Here is a 27,486-nt window from a genome sequence, read left to right as displayed (position 1 = left end):
GAAATTTGAGTGTAGGGCACCCAAAGCTATCAATGTCTGTTCCTGAACACTATCCCGTTCAAACATTTCTCTTTAAGGTGTGATATGGCATGGAGAGAAAAAAGAACACAATGTCCCTGCAACACTGCTGATAACTAATAATCACACAGTCATTTGTATGTAAGTTTTCTTTAAATTTAATCAGTCCTTTATAAAATTTCCCAATTAATTAGTAAAAGATGGCTTATTTTAATAGCCTAAAACATTGGTCACTATTTAAACAGGACATTCTAAAAAAAAAAGCAATCACATAATAGTTTATAGTAATTTACAAGTGGATGGTATACATTTAGATACAGAGGTAGAAGTTCACTTTTACAACGTTTCACTAATACACATTTACCAAATTCAAGGCACAAAATAGTTTGCTTTACAAAAAAATACTGTAAAAATGTCATTTGCTGTTCTACAATGTGAATAAAACTTTCAAAAGAATCTTTACACCCTTCCATATGTACTCCATAGTATAAGATTTTTTCCCCCTTGCTAATCATAGTTGGCACAAAAATGGGGACGCTTTTAAATGCAGAAGTTCCCATTTTTAGAAACTGTTTCTTTGCAGAGCTGCTATGTATTCTAGATCAAAGTCCATCCAAAGAAATGAAACACAGCAACTTCCTGAGGAAAGGGCACTTTCTGTATGCAGCAAAGTTCATAGGTAGAAAATGTATGATCTTTTTTTGGATAAATAGGTCTCCAGGGGAAGAGATACTCAAGGAAAGATCTCAGAGACTCATTTTAAAATTCGACCAACACTGTAGTCGTTATGACTTTAACAAAGAGACCTGATCACCTTCACTGTAACAATCAGACATCATCATCTACTTCCAATTGATAGAGATTTCAAAATGCCATTTTAAAAGAGCTGTACATACAAACACAATGAAAGAGCCACACAGGCTTTGCAAAACTGAAACTTCGAAAACATGAGAAAATATAGCGCTATCAGTCCTTGAAGTTGCAAGGGTGTCAATTGGCTAGAGATTAATTACAAGAATTAATAAACTCTATGGGAATTAAGAAAAACCACACACATGAAACACACTGTCGCTATCATCTCGACACTTCCTGCTCATTCAGAAAAAATAATGGTAGCCTGGAGACATCACACAGCGCTTGTCTAAAAGATAAGACTGGTTTTAGGGTTCTGCCTGAAAAGGACCCCATCGGCAACAACTTAAGCTCACTTACGCTGATCACATTTTCCAAGCACTCTATTCGGTTAATTTACACTTTATTTTTTTAAAAAGTTGATTTGAAAAAAAAAAGAAAGTCAATGTGGATTTAGAATCCAGAGAGTATCAGTCATGCTGATGTGGGTCGGAGTGAGATATCTTGATCGTCTTCTGGTAGAAATGATATTCCATACAAAAAAGATCCTTAGATTCCGTTTTTTGCTTCGTTATTGTTTGTGGCTTGTTTTCTCTGAGCGATAAAGGGGTACATACACTTGTCCGCTCCTAGGAACCGATACATACACACAACTGCTTCGAAAGGGAGGATGCTGAAAAGGAAACGTCACAGTTAGCCACCGTGAGGCGTGGCGTGTTCCTTACGTTACGGGGCGGACAGGGGAAGACCTGCCGAGGAGGGAGCCCGCTCACACTTACCTCTTCATGAAAGTCACGATGTACATGAGGCGGGGGGTGCAGATCATGGGCTGGTCGGTGAGGATGGCCTTCATAGCCTGCTTCACGCAGTAATCGGGCTTCAGAGGGGGCAGGAAAGGCTCAATTTCTTTTCTGAGGGTTACACATTCAAAAGACGAAATTAAGAATTAACACAAAATAGGGAAGACTGGAAATACACATCAAAACATGAAGGATGACGTTATCTGAGCAACGGGATTTGGAATTCGTTTTGTTTACTTCGTTGTGCTTTTTCTGTATTTTCTAAATTTTCCTACTATGAACACATTTTATTTGCACAGGCTGGAAAACAAGTTAAAAAAAAAAAAAGCAGAATTGGTCTGCTTTTCTGTAAAGTGAGAAAGTCGTGTTTTCAAAATGCCTTGAAATGTATTTCAAATTACTTTTTTTTTTCTCTTTCAATTGAAAAAGGAGAGGGTGTCTGGCATAACAGACACTAAACCCAAACAAGATGCCAAACTTTTAAGTATTAAGTGTAGTTCAAATGATGGTGTGTAAACACCAACATAACCTTTCTGAGTGAAATGTAAGTCAGCTGTGTGCTTTCCCGGGTGCCTAGAGAGGGAAAGCCGTGGCATTTTCTCCGGGGGTCCCTGAAGTGAAGTGCACAGAGACATCCTACCTTCAGCTGAATTCATCCAGGCACCCACTGAAATAACTTAATATAATTTATTCTTTTTACTTTTCATCGTTCCCCCCACAGCTCTGGACACCTGCTGTGATGCTAAACAGGAAACAGCGCTCCTCAGACCGGCAGCAACCCGTTCCTAAGTTCGTAAGAGGCAAAAAGCAAACCAACACACACCCCACCCACACACGGGAAAAGAGGCAGGGCTGAGTCCGCTCCTGGTCCAGACTTGGAGTCAGCCTGAGATAGAAATGACTCAAGTCACCTCCACCTATTCGCCTCCAGCCAGGTTCAGGATGTGTCAAGATCAGCCCTGACCCATGGGGAACTCGTTTGGTTCTCTTGCTTTGCCTGTCAAATTCATCCAGGCAAAGATCTCACAGTCAGCATGTCTTAACAAGTGTCCTCTTGATGAGTCACGGCTTTGTTTACTCCGCTTAGCTCAAGTCAGATGTGACTTGACATGGCTATTCCCACGTGCCTCCTCCTTCCAAAGTGTGGTGGTATTTCATTTCATTTTTTGAAAAACTCAACGTTTCTTCTCATTCTGTCAGAGTGAATCTAGCTACATACACTCTCTGCGAAAAGGAAGTTCCCAAACCTGGGGTGTCTCATTCAAGGGTCTTTTTGGAAGAAAGACCACCCTCTTCTATGGCAGTGACATTCTTTCATATCCAAACCAAAGTCGCACTTATGTACTAACATTAATATTAAAGAAAGGAAATCACTCCTAAAGAAGTAGCTTCTAAGGAAAATCCTGAGTATTTGCTCCTTGAAGGCGCAGAGAAGCCGTTTCCTACTGATGCACACAGGCCACTTTCCGCGAGCTAATACCAGTCCTTGCTCGCCAGTCGTACACGCCTCAACGTTACAGACCTTGACCAACGAAAGCTACAAGTGAACTGCCAAATGACAGATAGTGAAGTGCAAGGTGGATTATGGCTGGAGATCTGATTGATTCCACATATTCTCCCAAGATGGAAAGATGATTTGTTAGAACCGCTTCTTGTCAGTATGAAGGCGGGTCCTTACTGACCTGATTCGGCAGCCCCTGAACATGCCAGTGTCTACAAGGTAAGGGCAAACCAGCGTGGTTTTAATTCCATCCTTCTCCGCAGCCTTTAACTCATGGCTCAGGGATTCATGAAAACCCACGACTCCAAATTTACTGGCGCAGTAATCCTGAGGCAGAGGGGAAAGAGGAGAAATACTCAGTACATGTTCACATCCCTGACCAATCCCAAGCTGCCCTGGTCCCATTACTCCGGTTACATGTTTGATATAAAAGGTTACAGGTGACTAAGCAAAGAAAAGGAGAGCATTTTAAAAGACAGATATCTGATGTGGTTTGGTGCAGAAATAATATTTTCAAAGTAACAGCAGAAACAGATGAACACTTTTTGCCACATCAACGAAGTATCAGATTACTTTGGGGAAGTTACCACAAAGGACTCTATGAAAGCTAACAAGCTGGAGTTAAAAATGGCAAGAGGCTCACTTTGAAGTGTCTGGAAAATTTACAAATGGTCTCTTGTTCAGTAAAGGAGACTGAAAAACCAGTTTGTTTAAATTAATGCTAGGAGAACAAAGGCGAGTTTAGCTGGGGTTATAAGCTGTTATGATCCAATTTTCTTTTTTAGGGCCAAGTGAAAATGGAAATGATAACTCTACCTTGTAAAGTTAAACTAGAACTTAACCTAAGGACTCACGGTAGAGAAAGAAAGTTCTTCTCCATTACCCAACTTTAAAATTAGGAGTTGAAATGTAGAATGTAGAAGCCGTCTCTTCTGCATCCTTTTGCATATTTGCATGGGATGATGTTTTCAATTTTCCGCTACAGGCACCCATGGGACAAACAGCACAGAGCAACATACATACACACGCTTTGTAACTGGAATTTGGTGAAGGACAGGGTCTGATTAAGCCCAGTTCTACAGACTTACGATGCAGACACCTCACATCAGCCCTAACCCTCTCATCTGATGAGCTAACACAAGCTAGCTCGCTTTTGGCAAGTTGACCAAAACAGAATGTCAACCTTTGGCCTCATTTATCTGTTCCCTGTGGCACTGCCACTGCCCTCCAGTTTCATCCTGACCCTGTGCCTTCCCACTATTGTCAAGCAAAACTGCTAATGAAAATGGGGCCATACTGAGGACGGGCCCACCTACTTCTTCTGCTGCTGCTGCTGCTGCTTTGTCAAACTAGTATAAGTGACTTTATGGCAGAAGACGTAGAGCCACGTGGGTTGCTGGGGAGCATTCCACAAGCAGCACACAGGTAGCGTGCTTTCATGGCCTTTCAGGAATATGCGGGCAGCAGGTACCCTTCCTAGGACTTTGGTGTATTCCTCACGAGATAAACCGACTGAAAGAAGGAAATGCTTTATAATGACAAACCTCAACTCCAGCAGTACTGAACAATCCCAAGGAACTTGCAACTGTCACAATATGACCATGATTAATCTCCAGCATGGTAGGAAGAAAAGCCTTAGTGGTCTGAAAGAAAAGGAAGATTCAAGCTTTAGAACTGACATTATGGGTTTCATCTAAAAAACAACAACAACAAAAAACAAACAAAAACCCCACAAACCCAAGATCACGAAACAAAGTTTTACCCACATAATGTTACATTTCCCCAATCTGTTTGAAAATATTTTACATTTATCAAAACGAGAAGATCCTTTAGGCGTCTGGTTCACTTAGCACCGTATCATTGGCATGGCAGGCCTGTTATAAGCCGTGACCAACAAGACTGTAACACAAGAGCTTTTGGGGACAATGTCCAGAGATGAAAAGAAAGCCATTAGGAGAAGGCTCTTTATCACCTTTCAAGTGCTAGTTATCTGCTAATCTAAACTACTCCCAGGTCAGAGATCTCTTCACGCTCCTGACACTTCAGTGCAACATCTCATGGTCTGTGAGGGACCTCCCGCTTACCCACGAATAGAAGCCTCGTGTAACGTTTACCTCATGGCTGTGTCTACACAGCAACAGACCCATGAATGAAGAGATATTCCAGCAGCATCTTCCAGCATCCAAGCTGTATTATCAAAGTATGCTCACAGGAGGTAGAGTATTTTAGGTGTAAAAAAGGAGGGTAAAGTACAGAATCATTTTCATGAAAAATGTGTCCTAACACTAACTCTGCTGTGACAATTTATAGCATTTGAATGACCACACTCCACTGTGGGGTTTACTGGGGGGGGTGACTTCCCCACGGAGGCAGGTGACTGGCCACTCAGGGGGCAGAGCACGTAGCAGAAGCTCCAGGGCAGTGGACCCAAAAGGCGGCATCGATTTCTCATTCACTGAACTTCTCTTTTCTCTCTAGCTTTCTTGCCTTCCAGACGCAAGGCTGTATTTTTTTTTTTTTTAATTACTTCAAATTGCTTAAGATGATCTATTAACTACTCCACCAGGCTCCCAACAGTTTTATAACCTGCTTCTTAAAAGAAAGCAGCAAAGAGCAATCTGTCCACTGCTGAGTTATATCCCACTGCCGACACAGCTTCCCGTGATTCATGAAGTTAAAAAAACCCAAACACTAACCAGTGGACTTAAAGGAGAGTTGCATTCCCTTCTCAGAGTATTTCCCAGCTAAGAGATCACTGAATTTTTGCATACAGATCTTACTTGTTTTGATAGCTTCTGCACATTCAAGATCAAACAGTCATTCCATTAATTTTGAAATTTTTCCATCTCCCAATCCATGATGCATTCAGTTGCCAGATGAATCTTTGTGAAATACCCCAAGGTCTTCCCCAGTCTGACTGCTGATCATCACATAACCCCCTGGTCCCCACTTATATCCATGTGTCTGGGCCTCCTCACTGCTGTTACCTGTGTCACGCTTATTCTCACCTGTAAGGTTTTACCCATGAACTCAACTCTTCTCTGACAACCTACCCCGATGCCCTCCTATATAATTCAAAGTGTAATATTCATCACATATTTACATAGCCTCTCATGCTTTTCAAAGTGCTCTAAGTTAATTATGGCACCAGAGTCTCTCAATAATTCTCTATCACAGGTAGTTACCGTATTAAGCCTTTATCTAATATTATTCTATTCACCTTGACTTTGTCCATATTTCTTTAAGACATATAATCAGGATCATTCAGTGTAACATATAATTATGTTCTGTGGTGCTTTGTTTTTGTTTTGTCCTTTCAGTCTACAGCACCTGGAAACTTCAGGCTTTATAGCTTATATATAGGGGCAGAATTACAATAAAGTAGCATCACAAGGAAGCTTATCTATTCCAATCTAAACTACAAAACACATCCTTAAGTAATCATGCCTATAAGTCTTCTTTTACATATCTGATTATAATTAATTGTTCCTCAATTAGCTAAAAAGTATAAAATTTAGTCTTGACATTATCGAGACCACTTCTAAGTTTTAAAAGTTTGCCTAGTCTTGAAAGAGAGGGATAGATTTAGTATGAAGGTCTTATTTTTAAGTTAAGTAAGTAGAAGGACTCAAGAGTGCATCCTAAGAAATTACACACAGTACAGAATACCAGTAGGAATTTTCTACTTGGTTACCTGACAAATCCGAATCGCTGACCGTGCTCGTTCCCAGCCTGTTTCCACACTAACTCTACCCGGTGGCCAGCCCTGACTAGAAACCCAGACACCCAGTGGGCTGGCTCTAATGACTTCTCCATGTTCGTGTTCCATGTTGGTGCCTGCAGGTGTTAAATGACTAATCCAGATCCCCAGCACATATGAAGGTAAGTGATAGGAGATTACCAAATTCCTCACTGTTCTGATTTTATTTTTTTAAGCCTTTATTGAATTTGTTACAATATTGCTTCTGTTTTATGTTTTGGTCTTTTGGCTGCAAGGCACATGGGATCTTAGCTCCCGGACCAGGGATCGAACCCGCACCCCCTGCATTGGAAGGCAAAGTCTCAACCACAGGACCGCCAGGGAAGTCCCTCCTCACTGTTTTTAAGTTTAATTTCTTGCAAAGTTCTGAAACGGATTCATGTCCCCTCCTGACCTGGCAGAATTAGCTTATCCATTCAACAAGTATTTCCTGAACACCTACTACATGCAGGTCTTGTATTATGATCTGGCCAAGCGATGACAGGTAACATGGGAGCAGGTCTCATTCCCGTCTCTAGGCAGAAGTTATCCTCACCAGCATCTAACTGTGTTACATCAGTACATGAAATATACAACAGCTTTAGTTTATCCTTTACAAAAGCAGGGTACTATAGCTACATATTCTAAAAACTGTGATTTGGGCCCGCTTCCTTCCCCTCACCCCCCCACCAAAGTAGTTTGGAGGGACATTTAAGCTACTGGTTTTGCACTTAAAGGAAATAAGAAAAAAGAAAGAGAGAAACAAAAGAATCCAAATATAGCTATGTGGCTAAAGTCTTTTCCAACTCTGGGTTGTAAACATATTTTTTAGGGAAATAGGCTTCACTTTAAGCTGCTAGTAAAGTGTGGCACAGGTTTGTCTCTTCTAGTATGAAGCTTTCTTTTAAGAGGGAGGGGTTGATTTTTTTAAAATAGGGCTGTGGCAGGTCAAGCTTTTTTTATAAAATCTGTGCCTCCCCTGCCTCATGCGGGACAAATTTGGCCTTCTGTAGAAACAAAATCCAGTGCGCCACTGTGCTTTCTACATTCCAAGACAAAGGTCTATGCTCTTTATTTAGAAAGGCTCACCACTTAACACGTCTAATACTACAGTTATTACAACTACTAGCAATGTCGGAAACACCAAACAAGGTGCTGAGGAAACTGGGAGGGGAGGTAAGCCATCCAAGGGCCGGGCGGCCTTGGGACCCAGACTGGTTGTCTTCCAAAGCTGGTGGCCACCGCTCAGCTCCTACTGGATGCCGGGCGAAGGCAAGCCTGGGGGAAGAGCGTTCATACCAGGGACGCTCAGGTTTCCTTTTAAACCCGAGTTTGCAGGGCTCAGGCTGGAGGCTGATCCACGTGACTGAGCACTGAGGCTGTTAATCATTTCCTTTGCTGCCTGAATGGAGGCGAGCAATTACCGCCCGGGCCTTCTTTCCACAACCAAACCCCTGCCTTGTGTCTGGGGCACATTACCAAATAAACTTTGATCAACACGAAGTCTAGTCCTTACGTTGTGAGAAAAAGTGCTGTAAACGGGTGGTGAGAAAGCATCACGCTCTCGGGAACTTTCCCGAGTAACCCGACGAGTTTTCTGTTCTAATTACTCTTGCCCTCAACAGTCTGGTGGGTGACATCTGAGATAGCACAGCACAATCTGTCCTTGACGCAGTTTGACAGCACAAAGAAATCTGGCACTTTGTGATGAATTATTAATGTGCACAAATATTGTAGCACGTATGAAATGGGGACCAGCAAGAGGTGAAGTGCTAGTTGCCATGACACCAGTCAGTTCAAGCTCAGGTTCGTGATCTTTGTCTCAGACTCGTTAGAAGAACATAACGAGCAAATCTGCGGCACACGCCCAAACGGCTTGAGTGTAAATTAACGCACGTGCTGCCGGCAGTGAATCTGAGAGGGGCAACTCCGCCGAACACCGGGACCACCGTGTTCTCTTACTGTAAGGACGAATTATCCAGATCGGGAGTTACCAGCTAGTAAAGGGGTCGCTAAAGGAAGTACATTTGATCAGTCACCAGAGTTAGCAGGCCCCAACAGTGGGTGGCAAGGTTAGCTAGATGTTTAGTCTAAGTCAAGAGAACCGCACTCTGAGCTGTCCTCTTATTCAAATGTCTGAGACACAAGGGAGGACATCTAGATCGTCATCAGGAAAATGTGGTTGACTCCTGACCTGGGGTTGGGGGGGGGGGGGCGGTCTCAGAGTCAGCAACCGATTTGTATGTCCAGTGAGACAATTTAGAACTGGAAGGGACCCAGGGATTATTTTATCTGCAAAAGAGAAAACTCTTTCAGTAATGGATCCTGGCTAAAAAGTGTGATGATAGACCTTTGATTACCTGTGATTAATTTTATCACAAGACTCCAATACCATAAGCTGCCAAGCTGACACAGTTGCTAAGTGACTAAAAATTAAGAAAAAGGAAGGAAGGAAGGGAGGAAGGAAGGAAGGGAGGAAGGAAGAGGATATTCAAACAGACACTGACATTCCTATGAAACATGCTTCACAAGTTTAATATCTCCATAGCTCCTCGGGGTCCCTCTTCAAAGCACTGGGCACTTTGAAAGATAACTGTAAAGGTCATATTTATAATATAAACAAGAACTTCTTAAACAGAAGTGTGACTGGACATAGACATGACATGCCGTATCTTGAGGAATCTTTGCATGTTAGGTTTACGCCAAATTAACTCCCAACGGTTCCAACCCTCCAGATCATTCCTGGTGCTCTTAATGACAGACGGCAACGCAGAGCCTGCAGCTGCACCGTCAGGACAAATTAACCTGAAGTTAAACAAAAGAGAACGTGAAGAAATGTGGTATCCGGCAAAGGCCGACTTTTGAAATTTCAAGATTGATGACATTTTAAAGGTATAGGTAAAACACTCAGAATGTTTTCCATATTTGCAAGCTATTCAAGGTTAATGGATACTAAGGGAAAAGCAAAGCTAATTTCTCACCGTTAGGAAAAGGCCTCAAACTCTATTTTTGTGCATTTGCATGACTGTCCTGTGGTCAGTTCAAGAAAAGGCATCTTTTTAAAAGAATCATTTTGAAGTGTTTCTCTCATTTGAATGTCCAAGAAACAGAAAACTTTCATTTCTAAAGGGGACCAAAAATCATATTACAACGGGAAAAGGCTTAACACCATGAGCACATATACAGTACAGTTTTCTGATGTATTTAAGGATCTTCAGAATCTCCAAATAGCAGCAATATATATGATCTGGAAAAAATACAATCAAGACTCCATTGAACAAAGAACGTTTAACTGGACATTCCTATGGTACCCCTCCAAATGGTTCAGCGACTCTCCTTGGTGTTTTGCTGTTTCCGCCTGCCGCTGTGAGAGTAACTTATCTTTATCGGAATCACAGAGGAACATACTGCTTATTTACAAGGCTAAAATGACATCTGGTGGCACTCTTCTATGAAAATTCAGTCACTTCTGCTGGAAAACGATGATTCAAGAGTACAAACTATTGAAGGTGCTGAAAATACAGGGAACTGGGTTTAAAAGGCTATTTAATAGGGTAAATCATTAGTGTGCTCAAAGATTAAAAAAAGGGTGACATACTCCCAAGCTACTCTGGGAAAGGAACCCATGGCTAAGTATTCTTAATCCAGTAGATTTACAGGTATCTGCTTAATCAACGTACTGAGCACCAAACTCTAGAAACTTCACTTTGACCACAGAAAGTGTAACTTGAAATTTTTCATTACAAAACTGTCTTCAACTAGGAAGTAAAACCCAAATCTGTATTTGCTAGCAATATACTGACTTTAAATACTTTAGTTGCAGTTGACAGCACACATTCTGAAATTTATGTAATTCGGTGATGGCTTTTTTTTGTTTGTTTGTTTCCTAATTGGGTGTCTTTGTAGAGACAAGAAAGGTCTCCAGACAAATTGTGCAATAGAGCCCCAAGATACTGAAACCTGGAATGACTCTCAGACTTAACAAAATGTTCATCAAAATCTCTACCTGCTTGACACAAAATGTTCTCTCTTTAGCTACAGAGAAGAATACGTCATAAACATCAAATTCATATCAATGTTACATCTACTGTCCTTTTTGTTATTATTTTGAGGCCACAGGGATTGGTTTAACATTTAGAGACATCAGCAGTTAATACTTAACACACATGCACGAGTATACAGTTGCCTTGCAACCAAGAAGCTAATAAAAGAGCGAGGCTTTTCAAATGAACACCCAGGTGATGACACCATTCGTTATTTAGCAAAAATAAATGCTTCATTAACTTGCCTTCTCACTGTTAAAACATGGGATGAATCTACCCCAAGGCAGCAACTCAGATATCAACGTTCCCTGACGCTTCGGAGTTCCCTGTGCAGAAATACCAGAAAGGAGGGGACTTAAAACTCAATCTGTCTGGAAAGTACACTGGCCTTTAGAGTCCAGAAACCACATGGTCCTGACTGTCAATCACTTAACCTTCCTTGTTACTTGATCTCTCTTGGCTTAACTCATTTGTGAGACAAAAAGGAGATCTCCAAGGTTTCTTAGCTCAAAAATGTTACGACGGCTCATATCCAATAATTCGTTCTTTGATTCTTACCACACGTTCGATACACAAGTCGTAACACAGAGGTATTAGTTGCCTAAGACTTTCGTAAATGACTCAATAAGGTATCAACTCCATTAGTGCAGTTGCCAGCATCTGGTGAGCAGTAAAAATATCTATTCATTAAACATTTATACGTCGTCATGGCTGTACCTTTTAAAATAATGTAATGCGAATCCATGCCTCTTACATATTAAAAAAAAAAACTACAATCATCGTTTTTCTGTCTTTTACTTGAGTCCATGGAAGCTCAATGTTTTAAAAGGAACGATGAATGCTGCACACTGGTTCTGAAAGGCTGCTTTCCCTGACCCTCCCCCTGGCTGAGTCCTAGATGATCAAAGGAGTGTTCCCCAAGCCCCTGACCCGATTTAGTAACTCTTGACAGAATAGTGAAAATAGCCCACAAAATTGCAGCCAAATGGTCTGCTAAACAACAGGTTGTCATTAATCCCTCTGCTTTGCCCCAAACTCAAATTGCATCGCCGAAACTGTAATAAAAACAGACCTTCCACAGGGCAGAGGCTTCGGTTCTGCTCTGGTGCCTGGCGACTACTTCCATGAGGCATAACCACGTGCATGTGAGCTCAGCCACTGCTTAGGCCATCTGAAGTGGCAGGACCCAGCCCGCCCCAACCCAAATGCCACAGCCCAGCAAGGCCCCCGTGATCCCTTTCCGCCACCCTTCGTATTTCATATGTGCAAAGAGTTCAAATTCTTCTCTGCTTTCCAGTGTGCTTACTGTGGAGGCTTTATAGAAAATTAAATCTTTACCTAAACCCCAGATACATAAAATCAAGAGGTTACTCCCGAAAACTCACTCTATTCTTAGGCATGCACTATAACAACTTAGAACTTACTCACTGTGTAAGGGGGTCTATGAGGTACCTGTATTGTGCTAGGCACTGTTAAAAAAACAAAACAAACAAAAACTTCGCAAAACCTCCTAAAGAGACTTAAGGATCGTAAAAAGCCACCTTTTCTAGAAACCAGTTCTCAAACTATGCTACACGTTGGAATTATCCGGGGGAGGTGTTCCTTCTGAGGCCCAGGCACCCCCCCCTCTGAGGCCCAGTTACACCCGGGAGGGAATCTGGCCCCGGAAGGCAACACTCCCCAGGTGACTCGGCTATGCAGCCACGTTTGAGAGCCAGTGTTCTAGAAGACAGCATCTCAGCCTCAGCCCCATGGACATTTTGTGCTGGGTAATTTCACATTGTGGGGACTGTCCTGTGCGTTGTACGGTGTTTAGCAGCGTCCCCGGCCTCTACCCACTAGATGCCAGTAACAACCCCACCAGTTCTGACAAGGGGAAATGTCTTCAGATGTGGCCAGATGCCCCTGAGGGGAAAAGAGCCCCATGAGAACCACTCTTTAGAAGCAACGTGAACATTAGCAAATCAAGTTCCATATAGTCCCGTGATGATTTTTTCTAAGCTCTAAGTCTCATATTGTAATGACATTTTCTAGCTTTGCAAGACATTCTAGGCTTAAAAAAATTTCACAACTTAAATATGGGCTCAAAAGCCCACTGTAGTTTACATGCCAATACCTTCAAACCACCACTCTACCACTAAATTCAGAAATGCCACTGAAGGGAGATAATGCTGACAACCTGCAGGGGCTAGGAGCAGAGAAGCAGGGTGCACAAGAGGCAAGGTCTCTGTCCTCCTGCAACTTATTTCCAGACAGCTGTTTGGTCCTGGGCAGGAAGAACATATCTCTTCAATGCACAGCCTTGACTCTGTACCATGATGTTTATGGCTTTGGAAAACTCCATCCTGGGCACAGCAACCAAGGGGAATAGTGAGCAAGAGAGCACCTGGGCTCCTCCTTTAACAAAGGCCTGGAGCCCAAATAAAAAAACAAAAACAACACCTAGACAAGGCGGACCCTAGAGTGCATGGTCTAGTATTTTCCTAGTCTACAAAAATTCTTAAAGGGCTAATTAGCTCAGTGAATTAAAAAAAAAAAAAAAGCAGAGAATATTGAGAAAGTGGGAAGGGAAATATGTGCTCAAGAGCCATTCCTCCTCAAACTTTGATGTGCACAAGAATTACCTGGGATCCGAATCAAATGCAGACTCTGATCCAGTAGGTCTGGGAGAGGAGAGGGCCTGAGAGTTTGCTTTTCTAACATGCAGCCTGATGGGGTGATGCTATTGCTGCCATTCTGGGCCACAGGCTGAGCATAAGGTTGTAGCCTGAGCCAGATAACGTCTACTCTAAACCTCAAGTGGCTTCAGATCAATTTCTCCTAGAAATTCAGCAAATAAAGGCAGACTAATTTCTCTGCCCTCTATCCTACCTGTGTTCTCTGAACCAGAGTATTTATTAGGGGTTGAGAGGCCCCATTCTCCATTCCCCACATCCTTTCCCCAGTAATGTTTATCAGACAAATGCCAGTTCAAATTGATGTCAAGATCCCTGGGAGCTTTGTATGGACAACTATGGGAGTTTACAGACTGACTGTATGTATATTTGCCTTGGATCCATTTTTAGCACTAGCAAGCCCCTCTGCTGTGGTTCGAATGTTTGTGTCCCTCCAAAATTCATGTTGAAACCTAATGCCCAATGTGATGCTGTTAGGTCAGGAGGGTGGAGCCCTCATGAATGGGATAAGTGCCCTTATAAAAGAGACCCAAGAGAGATCCCTCACCCCCTTCCACCGTGTGAGGTTACAGCAAAGACGGCTGCCTACGAACCAGGGAGTGGGTCCTCACCAGACACCACATCTCCCGGAGCCTTGACCTTCGACTTTCAGCCTCCAGAATTGTGAGCAATAAATGCCTGTAGTTTATAAGCCACTCGGTCCATGGTATTCTGCTAGAGCTGCCCAAATGGACTAAGACACCCCTGACCCCATTAGAACAAGCTCTCAAAAAGAGACCTAGAAGTTTTCAAAATCCTTCCCCCTTACCCACAGAGGCTTTGAGGGCTTAGCTTTCAAGACACGGAATTTATACCCTTTTAGTCTCAGCATTTACCTTTTTAATTTTCCACATTTACCTTTCTGAAGTTTTCATGCTTTGGTAAGCCTGTGAGAAAACCTTACCTAGGAAAAAGTTACTCCTTTAAAAGTCAGATACTTGGGCCACAAGTTTGGACACCATCAGCTGGCCAAAACTGCACAATTTTGAGAATCCATGATTAGCATTTCCAAAGCAAAGCTCGTGGAGTTACCTGGAATTCTGCTCTCAGAAGAATATTATGTAACAGAATAAAGGTTTTATATTTTCCAGGAGATAAGCTTAAAACAAACAAAAGCCTAAACTAAAACCACACTGTTATTGCCATTTCAGTTCCAAGTATTTATAGAACTTAGTTCAGCCAGTCTTTGTAGAAGAGCCCTTTTTATTCATTACTTTTTATGTCTGTCCTGTCAATGCTGACATGCAAACTAGGAAGAGAAGGAAGCTGAGTGACCAAGGATACACCACACTCTTGTCAATGAAGTAACCACCTCAGACACAGACCATGGAAAATTACAATAAAGGGACAGAAAAACACATGAGTTGGGCTTTGGTAATAAAATTCTCGTGTGGTATTGGGTCTTTAGAATTTTACATGTTTGTCTAATTTATGGAGCAAACTTTCTGGGGATATTAAGCTAGGGTTAATTAGTCATTGCTAAACTAACCGTGCTAATTAAAAAAAAAAAATCAACAGTTGAAGGTGGATTCTTACATTATACCACAGGGCACAAGCATTAAGTGACTCCTAGGAGAATCTACCAGGAGCTTTGAACATGTAGCCCAGATAAGTATATGTAGAGCTTCTAAACTAAGCCCTAGGCTGAGGGTCTGGGTCCTAGCTTCTTCCTTCCCCAGTGGTGACCTTAGGCAAGTCCCATAACCTCTCTCGGTTTGTTTCCTCATCCATAAAAATGGGGATATGGCTCTACTTAATTCAGAGTTGCTATGAGGAGCAAATGAGAGAAGAGTGTTTATGAAAGGGCTTTGTAAAATTTAAGTGCTATGTAAAAGTAGAGTAAATGTACCCAAGGCTAATTAAGCATATATTTATAGGCTATTTGGGTTAGAAGTGCTATCTATTTTTGGTTATGTCGTTTCTTCAAGTTCCTGCAATTCCTGGTTCTTACTATGTGGGGCTCGCAAGCCTCCCTGCCCTCCACGTAGTGTCAGACCACACTTCCGGCAAAAACCCAGGACCTGACCACTAGAAGCAGCCTCACAAACACAGGGCTAACAGCTGCCTGCCCCCTTCCTCCGGAATCCTGGGAGATGCTGGGAAACAACCGAAACTTTCCAGTAACACCACTTCTCGAATCCTTTTCTTTGGTTCTGTTCTACTGGGGTCAGAAAATCAACGCTTAAAAATACAAATTACACTGCCTGACGGAGAAGAGTCCAGCAAATGCAAAAATACTAAAAGTTAGTACAGAACTATTTAAAAATAATTTATTACACCTGATGTTTCTCTTTCCCAAGAGATTGTAGAACTATCCCCATTTAAAAAAATCCTTGAGAAATCAGTAGGGGGCAGTATGTTAATTACAATTTGCAGGTGGGAAAAAAATTCAGGCTTTGAATTTTAAGTTGCACTTGTCCTCAAAATACCCATGTGCTTACATAAGTTACACCACAAATATTTTCCCAGTTACACTGATTTGGAAGTGTTATTTTGAGCCCCATTGTTTAGAATAACACTAAGAAGCTGAGCCGTGTTAATACTCAGAAATTCCAGTACTAAGCCATTTGAAGGAAAGGCAAGAAATTCACATTTTTATGCAAGCAGCAAATGAGAAACACTGTGGTTTCCCCAAACCCCCAAAACGCCAATGTTCACGACGTTAACACCGTTGTCACCTTTCACACATCTTTGCGCGATCTTTGAAAGTTTCACAGACCAAGTCACGTTGTGTTTCCGAATGTGAATTCACCGTAAGTGGCTTGTCAGTTGGGCTCATTTGACAGCACTCAAGGTTGCAGCAGTAATTGCCCTTCCTTGTTAAATATTCTAGCAGCACTTGCTGCGGTGTTGAAAGTTTTATCATCATTATGAGAGGATATTCTTTTTTTTTTTTCCCTGTGGTTCACTTAATTTTAGCTTCAGAGCATTTAGGAAAATGGTCCCTGACAGGTGTGAACTTGAGTTTTGAGGGAATTGACAAATAAAGTAAAAAAGAAAAAGAAACTCAAGAACGGGCCATGCTGGGTAAGAGCAAGTAAGAGATGTTGGCATCCTTCTGTTGGAAGGCATGCCTGCCACTACTGTGATGGTATAAGCCTGCGTAATCCCAGAGGTCCAGGTGATGGGAAGCGCCTGGCCAAGTGTGTCAGGGTAAACGGAGATTAGGTCCTAAGGCTCTGACAACCTTTACTCTAAACAATGGTGTCTGAACAGGGTTAGGTCACAATACAGGGCGGTTCTCTAAGGCGGCCCTATTACAGGGCCCAGCTGTATGGTTTACCTGTCTACCATATATTTTCAAAGAATGAATTAAAAGACTCCATCCTCCAAGTTATTTTCTGGTTATGCTTACAAAGGGGTCTCCGCCTAAAAGGAGTTTTTAGCTCAGTTAATAGAACTATAAGAAGGGGTTAGTTCTTTGAATAGCTAACTACGATAGTAACTTCTGAGATAAGAAATCAACTAATTAAACCAAGAGAGATTCACACGTTTTAATCTGATTCCTAGAGTTACAGGCTCAAAACACTGGATTTAACCCATTCAGTTGAGGCAGGGAATAGGTCCCCATTTCTTAAGGACTATCAGTTTGTCATACTCCAAAGATTAACGACAAAAGGCCCTTTATCTTGGGACAATTACTGGCTGTGTGCAGAAGGAAATAAGATACAAATCCACCCTGCCAGCACACCCCCTAGTGGAATTTCAGCGTAGTACAACTTGGGGGTCCAAAACCCTCCCGGGGATTTAGGACTTAACACAGGCTCGAGTGCACTTTTCCAAGTGCAGTGTCTGTAGCTGCGCCACGGTCAGGAGCCTCCTTCCCCGAGAGCTCCAACCCAAGCTAGCAAACAGCACACGTCCTCTCTGCATCCAGCCACGCAGGCAGACAGCGGGGTTAGACAGAGGCAAGTTGCCTACTTATCTTAATTGAAATAGGCTTTAATTTTAGTTTCTGAAAGAACTAGAACAGAAATTTTAGATGAATCTGCTATTAATATTCCTCAACTCAAGAAAAAAACTTAAATAAAAAGGGGTTTCCTACTTTAAAAAAATTATTCCACCTCCCCAGTGAGGTTATTAAACTGCTTGGAAAGTGTTTTCTGATTGTCACATCTCAGGTATGTTCAAGTTACTCAAGTCAATTCACTAGAATTTGCCATAGATCTTGAAAAATTTGAAAAATGGTTAGGGTAAAAACAAACGTAAAGAAAGAGAATAAGCAGTTGAGAATGTGAGCAGTTAAGCATTTAACCATAGGGTCTGTAGCCCTCCTCTGGGCCGCAGTGACCCGATCACGCATCAGATCCAGGGGCTGAGGGCTCTGCCAGGCATTCTCCACTCAGTCTTTCTGAAAAAGCTGTTCCAGCAGTGTTAGCCTTAGCGCAGGTTAACGGATGCTTCCACTTTGACATGCCGTATAGATTAATTTCTACCTGGGCAGATACTGGATAAAGCCCTGGATGTAGAAATAATGAGGGGGAAAAGAACAAATACCAAGTTTGCTTCCAGGAATCAAGATAAACAGCACATAATCAAACAAGAGAGGGCCATTCCCTGAACCAGGAACTTGACGCTATTCTACAAGGACTGCCCCCTTAATATATAAAGACACTATGAAGTCAACACGAAGAGATTTTGAATGTATTCGTTTTTCTTTCTCAGGAGTAGTGATACATTTTGTCTGAACTATTCAACTTTTGTCTCCCAGTAAGACAGGACGCAAATGGCAGAAGAGCTGGGTGTGCCGGGCCCCTTCAGGCCCAGCGTGGTGTCCAGCCCGTCTGGTGTTTACAGTCTACCAGGGGGTGTAATAGGTGATGAGCTTGGAAGGCAGGTGGAAAGCAGCGCTGGAAGGCCTAAGCTGCCATGCGCACAAGCCTGGACTTCACGCTGTGAACAATGTGGTCACACAGGGCTTGGGGTAGGTTCTAGTCAGCATGATCTTAGAGCAGGCATGTAACAAACTCAAGTCTGCTTAGATAACCCTGGCTTGGAGAGCAAAGACTGGAAACGGGAGAGAAGTTCAGAGATTCTCTGTGGAGACCAGGCAAGGGGTGAAAGAAGCACGAAGGAGGATGCGGGAATGGAAAGGAAGGGATCAAAGTACATGATAGCAACAGATCAGCCAGGATTTGGTGACCCATGAATGCGTGCGGGATGGAGAATTAAAGACACTGCTGATGTTTCCAAGCCTGGTACTGGCCACAACAGGGAGTTCAAGAAGGGGCGAAGAGGAATTCGTTCAGTTTTGAGGTTTGCTGGTTTCAGGGAATGCGTGGAAGAGCCGAGACAGTTGTATGAACTTGGGAACTCTTAGAAATCACAGCTGAAGCCACCGAAGTCAACAGATTACTGAACTAGAGGTGCGCAATGAGAAGAGGTCTGCGCATGCCATACTAAACAGCCATCGTATCTCGGAGGTAGGGAGTCTCAGAGGATTGGGAAGACAGGAAGAGAAGCAGGAGAAAGGGGGCTTATCATGGAAGCTAGAGCACCAGCGTTTCCAAGAGATGGTCAACAGGCTCACGTTCTGTAGAAAGGTCACGTCACACATTGGATTTGGCCATTAAGCAAGCCCCTGCTATTTTTTCATATGACATTGGTTACTTAGCAATATTTTCTAAACAACTCAGATAACCAGACACAGATTACAACATATATCAAAGGTGCTGGGAAGATTTTTATAGGATGGTTCCCTGCTCACACCAGTTATGTAAAGTGACGGTTTATCATGTCATAGATGTTTATTTCTAGTAGCACTAGATTTGGGTCCAGTATGTAATATATCAAATATAGAAACTTAAAGCTCAGTGAGCATGTGATCTTATTTTACGTTAGGAAAGAAGGCTGTGAAATGACCCTGACAGGTATAGAGTTCCAAGTATCCAAGCAGTTGCTATCTAAAGAGATGTTTTACTCGGTTTTTAACTGTGACCATGAGAATTAATAAGATAAAGTATGCCGACCCTATGTCAATTTACAGTTTGGTTCAAGACACAAAAAGTTTATTTCTGAAGCTCAAACATTTGATTTTTATGCATGCAAATTCATTTAATAACAAAAGCCAGCTCTAGTACAGACTTGAAAATATACCACGAATTTCAAGTTTTTAGTAGGGAAAACAATACTCTATAGAATTCTTAATATTATGCTTTGGAGGAGGACGTATCAGCCAAATAATTTTATAAGGATAGAATTTTTTTTTTTTTTTAATTCTAAATCTAAGAAGCCTTGACCACAACTAGATTTCTCTAACCAGAGAACAGAGGAATATAGTATTTGAGATTAAAAACCAGTAAATCACATAAGAACTTAAACATGAATGATTAGGGACCATTCATGAGATATTAGGTACAACCATAGCACTAATGTCTTTAAGTGCTACATTACTCAGATCTAGCTGGTGGGCTTTTACTTTCCCTGGATGGATTTTAACTAAATAGACTTTAGACACTTGGATATAGATAAATGCCTAATTCAGTAATTAGTATTTTAAAACTGTGAAACCTTTTAAGTTAAGTGGTCTATTAATTAACTACCAATTATCTTGTCTGACTATCATATCAATAGAAGTAAATTACCGACTAGCGATTTGACAGATTTAGTCCTTTACCATGCAAAACTTCTTCAGAACATAAAAGGCCTGGAGTTAAATGCTTTTGCTTCCCCCTTTTGGTTAATCGGGGATCAATTTGCTGCTCACGTATAAATGCCAAATGCAGCTCTTTGGTCAAAAAGGATCTACAGATAAACTTTGTCTTTTAGAAATGGCAAGCAAAGATTTCTTTTCTTTTCTTTTCTTTTCTTTTTTTTAAGATTCCTCTTAAAAAATAACAAATGAAGCAATATTTAGTGTTTTGGGGGAAACATGGGTTTGCAGTTCCTATATGGAGGCCAACTCTCCATATTTCAAAGGATACTAGAGAGGTATTTTCAAGCTTTTGCATCTCACCCAGATACAGAGAGAACCCGAGTGGATTGTTTCTCTGATTTATGCCAAAATTCAAGTGCACTGTATTGTACACATTCTCACGTTCCTGTCCTAACTGTGAATGTTGCACAACAGATTATGCTGATTAGAACCTACCTCAAATCTATCACTTCTTGACTGGTGACCAAGAGGAGGTTCCTAGGAGAGCTGCTGGTGATAGGAGAACACTGGATGATAAAGTATCACAGCAGACTGGGGGGCCGTGCAGAATAACGCCAAGTACTGCAAAAGCTTCTAATGTGTATGCAAATAGGTTCGAGGTTAAGAAGCACGGAAGGAACTGCAGCAGGAATCCTCTCCTTGAGGCTCGGCCACTGGCAAACATGAATGACTGCCGTATATTCAAATGGAGCTGATTCAAACTGGTCTATCAACACCAGCCTTCTCAAAGTCGCTAGCCTCAAACCAATGAGCAGAGTCAATATACTATAGTAAAAAACAGGCTTACAGGTAGGGCAGGGAGAATGGAAAAGTTGTGGAGGAAAACAAAAGGAGACAGACACAATAACGAATGTGAGACAGCCTCACTTTGAGATCCCGTCAATCTTACGCAGCTTGAATTAGTCCAACATACGGCTTACCTTTGGAAACGTCAGAAGCCAGACCCATGTGAGCATTCTCTGAATAGGTTATCTTCTAAATACTTAAGCAGAAGCTTAGCCTATACTATCAAACATTTACTGAGCGACTAGGAGTAAGAGTTCTGCTCCTGGCAGGGGAAAACAAACAGACGTCCATAACAAACTGCCTACAGACAGCTTGCCATCTACTTGGGGATCTCAGGGCACAACGAATCAAAAGTTACACCAAAGAGCACATACTATGCACAAAGGATGGGGGTGACAACAAACACTACGAGAGGTCAAGGGAAAGAAGAGGCAAGTCACTTAACTGCAGCTTCGTCAGAAAACAAGGGGCTGCACAAGACGGTCTCTAAGGATCCCTGCGGCTCTGATACGCAAAAATGCCAGAAAAGGGCTGGAGTGGGGATGGAGGCTATATGGAGAACTTGAGCCAGGCCTCAAAAGATATGTGGAGCGGAGAAGAGGGCCCTCCAGGCCGGGGGAGTGGTACGAGGGATGGTTCGAAGTAGGAGCCCGCATAGCTCTTCAGTGAATGTCCGCATGGTTTCCAGTTCACTGCCTATGACTTTAACTCTGGGTCAGGATCAACACGCTGTTTATTCTGTTATGAAAACAGACACCAGCTGCTACTTAAAAGGCTGGTTAAAGATGATCTGTTCAAATGATGAACAAGTCTTTGCTCAGCTGATCCACTCTTTAAAATGTATGGGGCGACTTCTTTTCCCCACCCAGATGCAGTAAAAAGACGTGCTGGTTATTTTTTCTGGAAGGAAAAGAGCACATGCCGATACACCTTGGAACAGTTACCATGAACATTTTCACCTAAGCGGACTACTGGAAGGGAAGTGGAATTCAGGTGGTAACTTGTACCACTTAAACCTCGCCCCTCAAAACACACAAAATAAACCACTATAAAATTATAGTAGGTCTTCTTTTAAATTCTGGTTGCTAGAGCTCTTCTTAAAAGGTCTGTAAGCCTTGGCAAGAAGCCAGAAATTCCAACTCTAAACTGAATTTTTTGACTCCATTTAGAAAATAAATTCTTAAGTTTAGATGCTTAGGGGAAAGACAGCTGGAGAGTTCAGGAGCCTCCCATATTTTAATATGAAGTGACGCCATTACGGTCAAAGCTTCCAAGAACTCCCTAAATTGATGTTAAGAGACGTTAAGCAACATCTCTAAGCAAAGTAAGGACTCTGAGAAGGTGGTATGTTCCTCCTTGGTATAGAGATTCAGTTCCACAGTAATTTTTTTCGTTGGAAATTTGATTTAATTTTCTACTTAGAAGTATATCAACTGATGTGCATTTTCAAAGCTAAAGCAATGGATTTTCTATGCTTAATACACTCTAATTAGCTCTCTTTTTATAGGATGTCTAGCAAAAAGAAGCTTCTTTTCTCTTACAAGTACCTAATTGCAGATTGTATGGAGTTTCTTTAAAAATTTCGTTATGTTTGGGACTTCCCTGGTGGCACAGTGCTTAAGCATCCACCTGCCAATGCAGGGGACACAGGTTTGATCCCTGGTCCGGGAAGATCCCACATGCCGAGGAGCAACTAAGCCCATGCGCCACAACTACTGAGCCTGCGCTCTAGAGCCCGCGAGCCACAACTACTGAGCCCACATGCCACAACTACTGAAGCCCACGCACCTAGAGCCCGCGCTCCGCAACGAGAAGCAACCACAATAAGAAGCCCACGCACTGCAACAAAGAGAGTAGCCCCCCCGCTCGCCGCAACTAGAGAAAGCCCACTCGCAGCAACGAAGACCTAACACAGCCAAAAATAAATTAAAAAAAAAAAAATCTTGTTATGCTTGAAATTGTACAATTCAGCAAAATGTTCATGCAGAGAAGGTAGGCAAGATGGTTAAACTTCAGAGTATTTTCTGTAGGTAAAAGTTCATATTTTGGAAACCATACATCATCTCAGTCAAAGGTTATTGGAAAAAAACAACTGGTGTCTGTGGTTCATAACTAGCTGATGGCTGGATGTCTGTTTAAGGATGACAACCTGACTGAAATCAGCTGCAGTTTCTCTGGCAGCCTCATCCTTACCAGGCTTTAAATATGAAAACTACAGTCTACTTGCAATTTATGTGTATCTTTTATTTCAAGTGGTGGCTGTTTGTTTTACTCAGAATTATAAACACACAAGATTCTTGATACACTGTATTGCCAAGTTTATTCTGTTGTGCTGGCTTTTACTCACCTGATCCACCCCTTTGTCACTTGCCGCCTGTTTCTGTGGACCCCATGGCAGCAAGGACTTAAAATCAGTTCCCCACCCCCGGTGCACACACACCCAAGCACACTCAAAGCCCTCCAAACTGTATTTGGTAATCTCCTTATGCGTTTAAAACACAGATATGAGTTAGCTCAGGTCATTTAAATGTTCATTTCTAGAGCTTTGGAAATGAATTAAATAAAGCTCACGTTTAAAAATACAACATTAAAATAAGCTTCTTCCAGGGGCAGAGAAATGGTTTAATGTTCAAGGAGCAACATTTGAATAAGTACTTCTATAGCTAGATTAAGTTTTTAAAACAATTGCTAAAAAATTAATGAGGTTTAACGTGACCTATTTAGGAGAAACAGTTCTTTGTTGTGTTCTGTTAGAAGGCTAAGCCGCCTATGGGAGAGAAAAAAAAAAGAACAACAACAAACCTATTTCCTCACCCTTTCTTTATTGGATCCTACCTGCTTACAAAAGAAAAGGGGAAATACAATGGGGGAAGAAAAGCAAAAAGTGGGTCAAGAGTGTACAGTTATAGGGGAGAACTTCACACCTACCATTACTGAAGATAAATTCAGTTGCAAAACTGGGGTTAGTTTTGCCCCCAGAGCAGAAGATCCTCCCCTCTCATCTATTTAGATGATGTAATAGCCCTGATGATTAGAAGCGGATACGGTGCAAGTCCCTGGTTTGCCAGGTCTCACAACACCCCTGCCCTCTACATAGGGACTCTGTGGTCCTATGAGGGTGACTTCTGTTCTCCGAAGAGACACATCCTCTAAGCTGAGAAAGTTCTGAGATATACCCCAACAGGACAATGTCACAGACCCTGGGGACAGTCAATGGATGGTAAGCAACTGCCAGGGTGGCCTGACCACTCCCACGGGACCACAAATGCTGATCTCAGAATCTCTGGCACTTTCTAAAATGTGGCTGAGCAGTAATTTGGAAGCCTAAACTCTGACTTTAGGAATTCATAAGAACAACCGAAGTTTTACAAACTCAACAGAAAGTAAAATAAACAAACCCAGGGTTTTATGCTCCCTCTTGTTATTTTTATGGCAATCTTCCAAACTAGTTCAAAATGTTCAGTCCTCTACTCTCTCCAGAAATACTGAATTGGAGAGGAAAAAAAAAGAAAACAACGATTTAATAGTAACCGGCATATGTTGTAATTCACCCGGGGGGGAAGAGTGAATTGGAAGTAAGCTTTGTGGTGAAAGAGTGCAGGTGGCTTTCAGGCTGGTCCTGAAGTCTCGCTCCTTCCCAACCTTCTTGCTGAGTAGGGCCCAGTAATAAAAACAAGGATGTTTATATTTACCCAGAAGTGTGCGTGGCAATTGACCATCATGGTTCTCTCAATGAGCTCATCAGGACATTCCAGAAGGTGATGCCCAGAGACCACGCCAGCATTATTGACCAGGACTGAGACCTCGCCAACCTCCTTGCGGACCCTCTCCGCTGTCAGGTAGACATTCTCCCTCTTTCCCACATCACAGGTGTAGGTAAAAACCTGCAGGTTACAGTGGGGCAGAATTTCTTCCTCACCATTCCCAGCTGTCCTCAGAAGTCCAGATGAAGAAAAAAAAAATGGAACAGAGAAGGGACGGGGGTGGGGGTGGTGCAAAACATGAGTCACGTGGCCATCAGTAGGACAAAGATCACACAAAACAAAAATCACTACAGTGAGCTTCAAATTTCTAACACCGTAAGCCTTGCCAATGACTGAACTTACAGCTGCCTTCCTCCCCCAAAAGTCTTTGGGAATTACAGCAATTTACTGGATAACTCTGCTTAGGGGAAAATCATGTAATTGTGACAAGCCCAATACAAGTCAGACCTCATGGGATGGGCTTCCCGGAGCTAAAGACACCTGGAACGAACTGATCTCAGCGCAGAGAGTAACACCCCCTCCCCCCAAACACAGGCACTGCACACTCCTCTTGTGGGGGGAACAGTGGCCAGAAACGGCTCTTACTCTTTAGTATGTGCACCCTCAAAACGGGAACTCACCTCAAGGTTCACAAATCAAAATTGTAATTAATGATCTGAATTCATCCAAAGCCAAGAAATCAACCAAGTTTCTCATAAAAGAGTGGGACTCACACTGGTTTGGTCTAACTGGAGTAGCTAAACTCCCCAAAGAAGCACCCTTACAGAAACCAAGTTTACAGGTAAATATGCAATTTTACCATATAAGAACTCAATTTAAAAACCAAAAAAAACCCTCCCTGGAAAACAACGACTGCTCTCTTTTAGGTTTGGGCAGGGAGCACAAAAATCTGTATTTGCTACCCTCTTACCAATGGTGAAAACGTACTAGTTTTGATCTTTGATTTTCTGACCTAAAAGGCAAGTGCCAATAATTTCGGTGACAAATGATCAATATGGGGGAGGGGTGGTGCCCAAGTTAATCTTCCCGATATAGTTCAATGTTTTCCCTGGAAACGAAAAAATTGTCAAAAAGCAAGAGCCATTACCAAATCTCCCAGACCCAAACTTATGGTCAGTTACGGTCTCCGCTTTGGCTTTAAAAAAAAAAAAAAAAAAATCTCAGATTCAGGTTAGTTAATAAATATCCAGAAATGCAGATTTCCTAAGGTTATCAAAAACATGGAATGAATTTTACAATAGGGCTTGAATCCTTCAAGCGTTTTCCCTTAAGAGAGGGGGTTACCTTTCAATCAGGCTGAGTATGTAACTAAAGTACTGACTTATCTCTGGTGAAACAATGTTAATTATTTTCCCGTGGCTAAAGTTATAGTGAAATCATCAATGCTGCCCTAGTCTCAGCGGTTCAGACCGCAGTAACATATACACATGCATCAGTAGAGTCTGCGAACAACTTCCCAAAGACACTAGTTTCCCATTCGCAAACGAGACTGAGACATTTCTTTAGGATTCAAACCGGTGGTAACAAGTTCCCTCGCCTTCCTTAGCCTCCGAGGGCTTGGGAAACCCCACGGTCGTGCTCCAAGGGACAGGACCTCCGTTAAGACAAGGCTTTGGCGCACTTTCTCCCTTCTAATACAGAGGTGATCGTGTTCCTTTATTAGGGGACAAATTCCACTCGCAGAGGACCGGGCTGGGGTTGGGGGGGAGGGTTCTCTTCCTCGAGAGCAGGGTTGACCGTGACAGTGGGGTTTCGGGGCCCTCCGGGGTAGGGCGCGGGGGTGGGAAGAGGCTTGACCCAACAGTGCTCGGGTGCGGGTCCCAGTTACCTTGCAGCGCGGCGGCGTCCGCCGCCTCCAGGTCGCGGTAGATGTGGCGCACCATGCCCGCCGTCTCTTCGTTGCTCTGAGTGTTGATGTCCCAGAGCACCAGCAGGGCCCGGCGCCGGGCGAACTCGAGCGCGAAGAGGCGGCCCAGGCCGCTGCCGGCGCCCGTAATGAGGCACACCTGGCCGGCCACGCTCTTTTCCTTGGGCCGCACCAGCCAGCGCGCCGCGGCCAGCACGAACGCCCAGAGCACTTTAAAAGTGACCACGAAGAACTCCACCACGATGTTCATCGCGACGTCCGGGGCCCCGCACGAGCCCAGCGCCCGCGTCCGCGCCCACCCCGCGCCCCGCAGCCCCCGAGATGCCCGGGGGCGCTTGTCAGAGCTGCTGGGACCAGAAGGCTGCGCCCCGCGCCCGCCCCCGAGGTGCCCGCCGGGCTGGAGTGCGCAGCGCCGCTCCCCGCTTGCGCGGGGCCACTCCCGCCCGGGCTCGGCGCGGTGGCCCCGGGCTGTGCCCGCCGCGGCAGCCGCCCGGCTCGGCGCCTCCTGCCGGCTGCCGCCCGCCTGTCCCGGAGCGCCCGCCCCGCCGGCCGGTCCCGCTGCAGCGGCGGTGACAGCCGCGAGTTAGGCGGCGCGCGCTGCTCTCATGGCCAAGCCGCCGCCGCCACCCGAGTGTCCCCAGAGCCGGCGCGGCGGCTCCCTCTCACTCCGGGGGAGGGGCGCGCAGCGGAGACGGCACGGGCCGGCCGGCCGCCGCGGGAGTTGTCAACTTGACCCAAGTTGCGAGA

The 27,486-nt window shown here is 43.3% G+C and overlaps 1 protein-coding gene across 1 annotated transcript; it reads right to left on the bottom strand.

Moving 5' to 3' along the window:
* Window positions 1-234: 234 nt before the first annotated feature.
* RDH10 (retinol dehydrogenase 10) lies at window positions 235-27,189 on the bottom strand. Its single transcript, XM_068525332.1, has 6 exons — window positions 26,701-27,189; window positions 24,801-25,036; window positions 4,716-4,814; window positions 3,353-3,498; window positions 1,650-1,781; window positions 235-1,543 (listed from the first exon to the last, which is right to left on the bottom strand). The coding sequence occupies exons 1-6, from the start codon at window positions 26,987-26,989 to the stop codon at window positions 1,420-1,422; spliced, it is 1,026 nt and encodes a 341-aa protein (XP_068381433.1). The 5' UTR covers window positions 26,990-27,189; the 3' UTR covers window positions 235-1,419.
* Between the last annotated feature and the right edge of the window lie 297 nt (window positions 27,190-27,486).

Source organism: Eschrichtius robustus, chromosome 17 (genome assembly GCF_028021215.1).
Source record: "Eschrichtius robustus isolate mEscRob2 chromosome 17, mEscRob2.pri, whole genome shotgun sequence".
Lineage (NCBI taxonomy): Eukaryota > Metazoa > Chordata > Mammalia > Artiodactyla > Eschrichtiidae > Eschrichtius > Eschrichtius robustus.
This window is presented reverse-complemented; position numbering and strand designations above follow the sequence as displayed.

Bases quoted from the DNA above. Each gene is read 5' to 3' on its own strand.
- RDH10 (XM_068525332.1), bottom strand. From the start codon at position 26,989: ATGAACATCGTGGTGGAGTTCTTCGTGGTCACTTTTAAAGTGCTCTGG. The intron at 25,037-26,700 runs GTAACTGGGACC...TTCTGAGGACAG, and splicing joins GGACGCCGCCGCGCTGCAAG to CTGGGAATGGTGAGGAAGAA. The intron at 1,544-1,649 runs GTAAGTGTGAGC...TTTCCTTTTCAG, and splicing joins ATCGTGACTTTCATGAAGAG to CATCCTCCCTTTCGAAGCAG.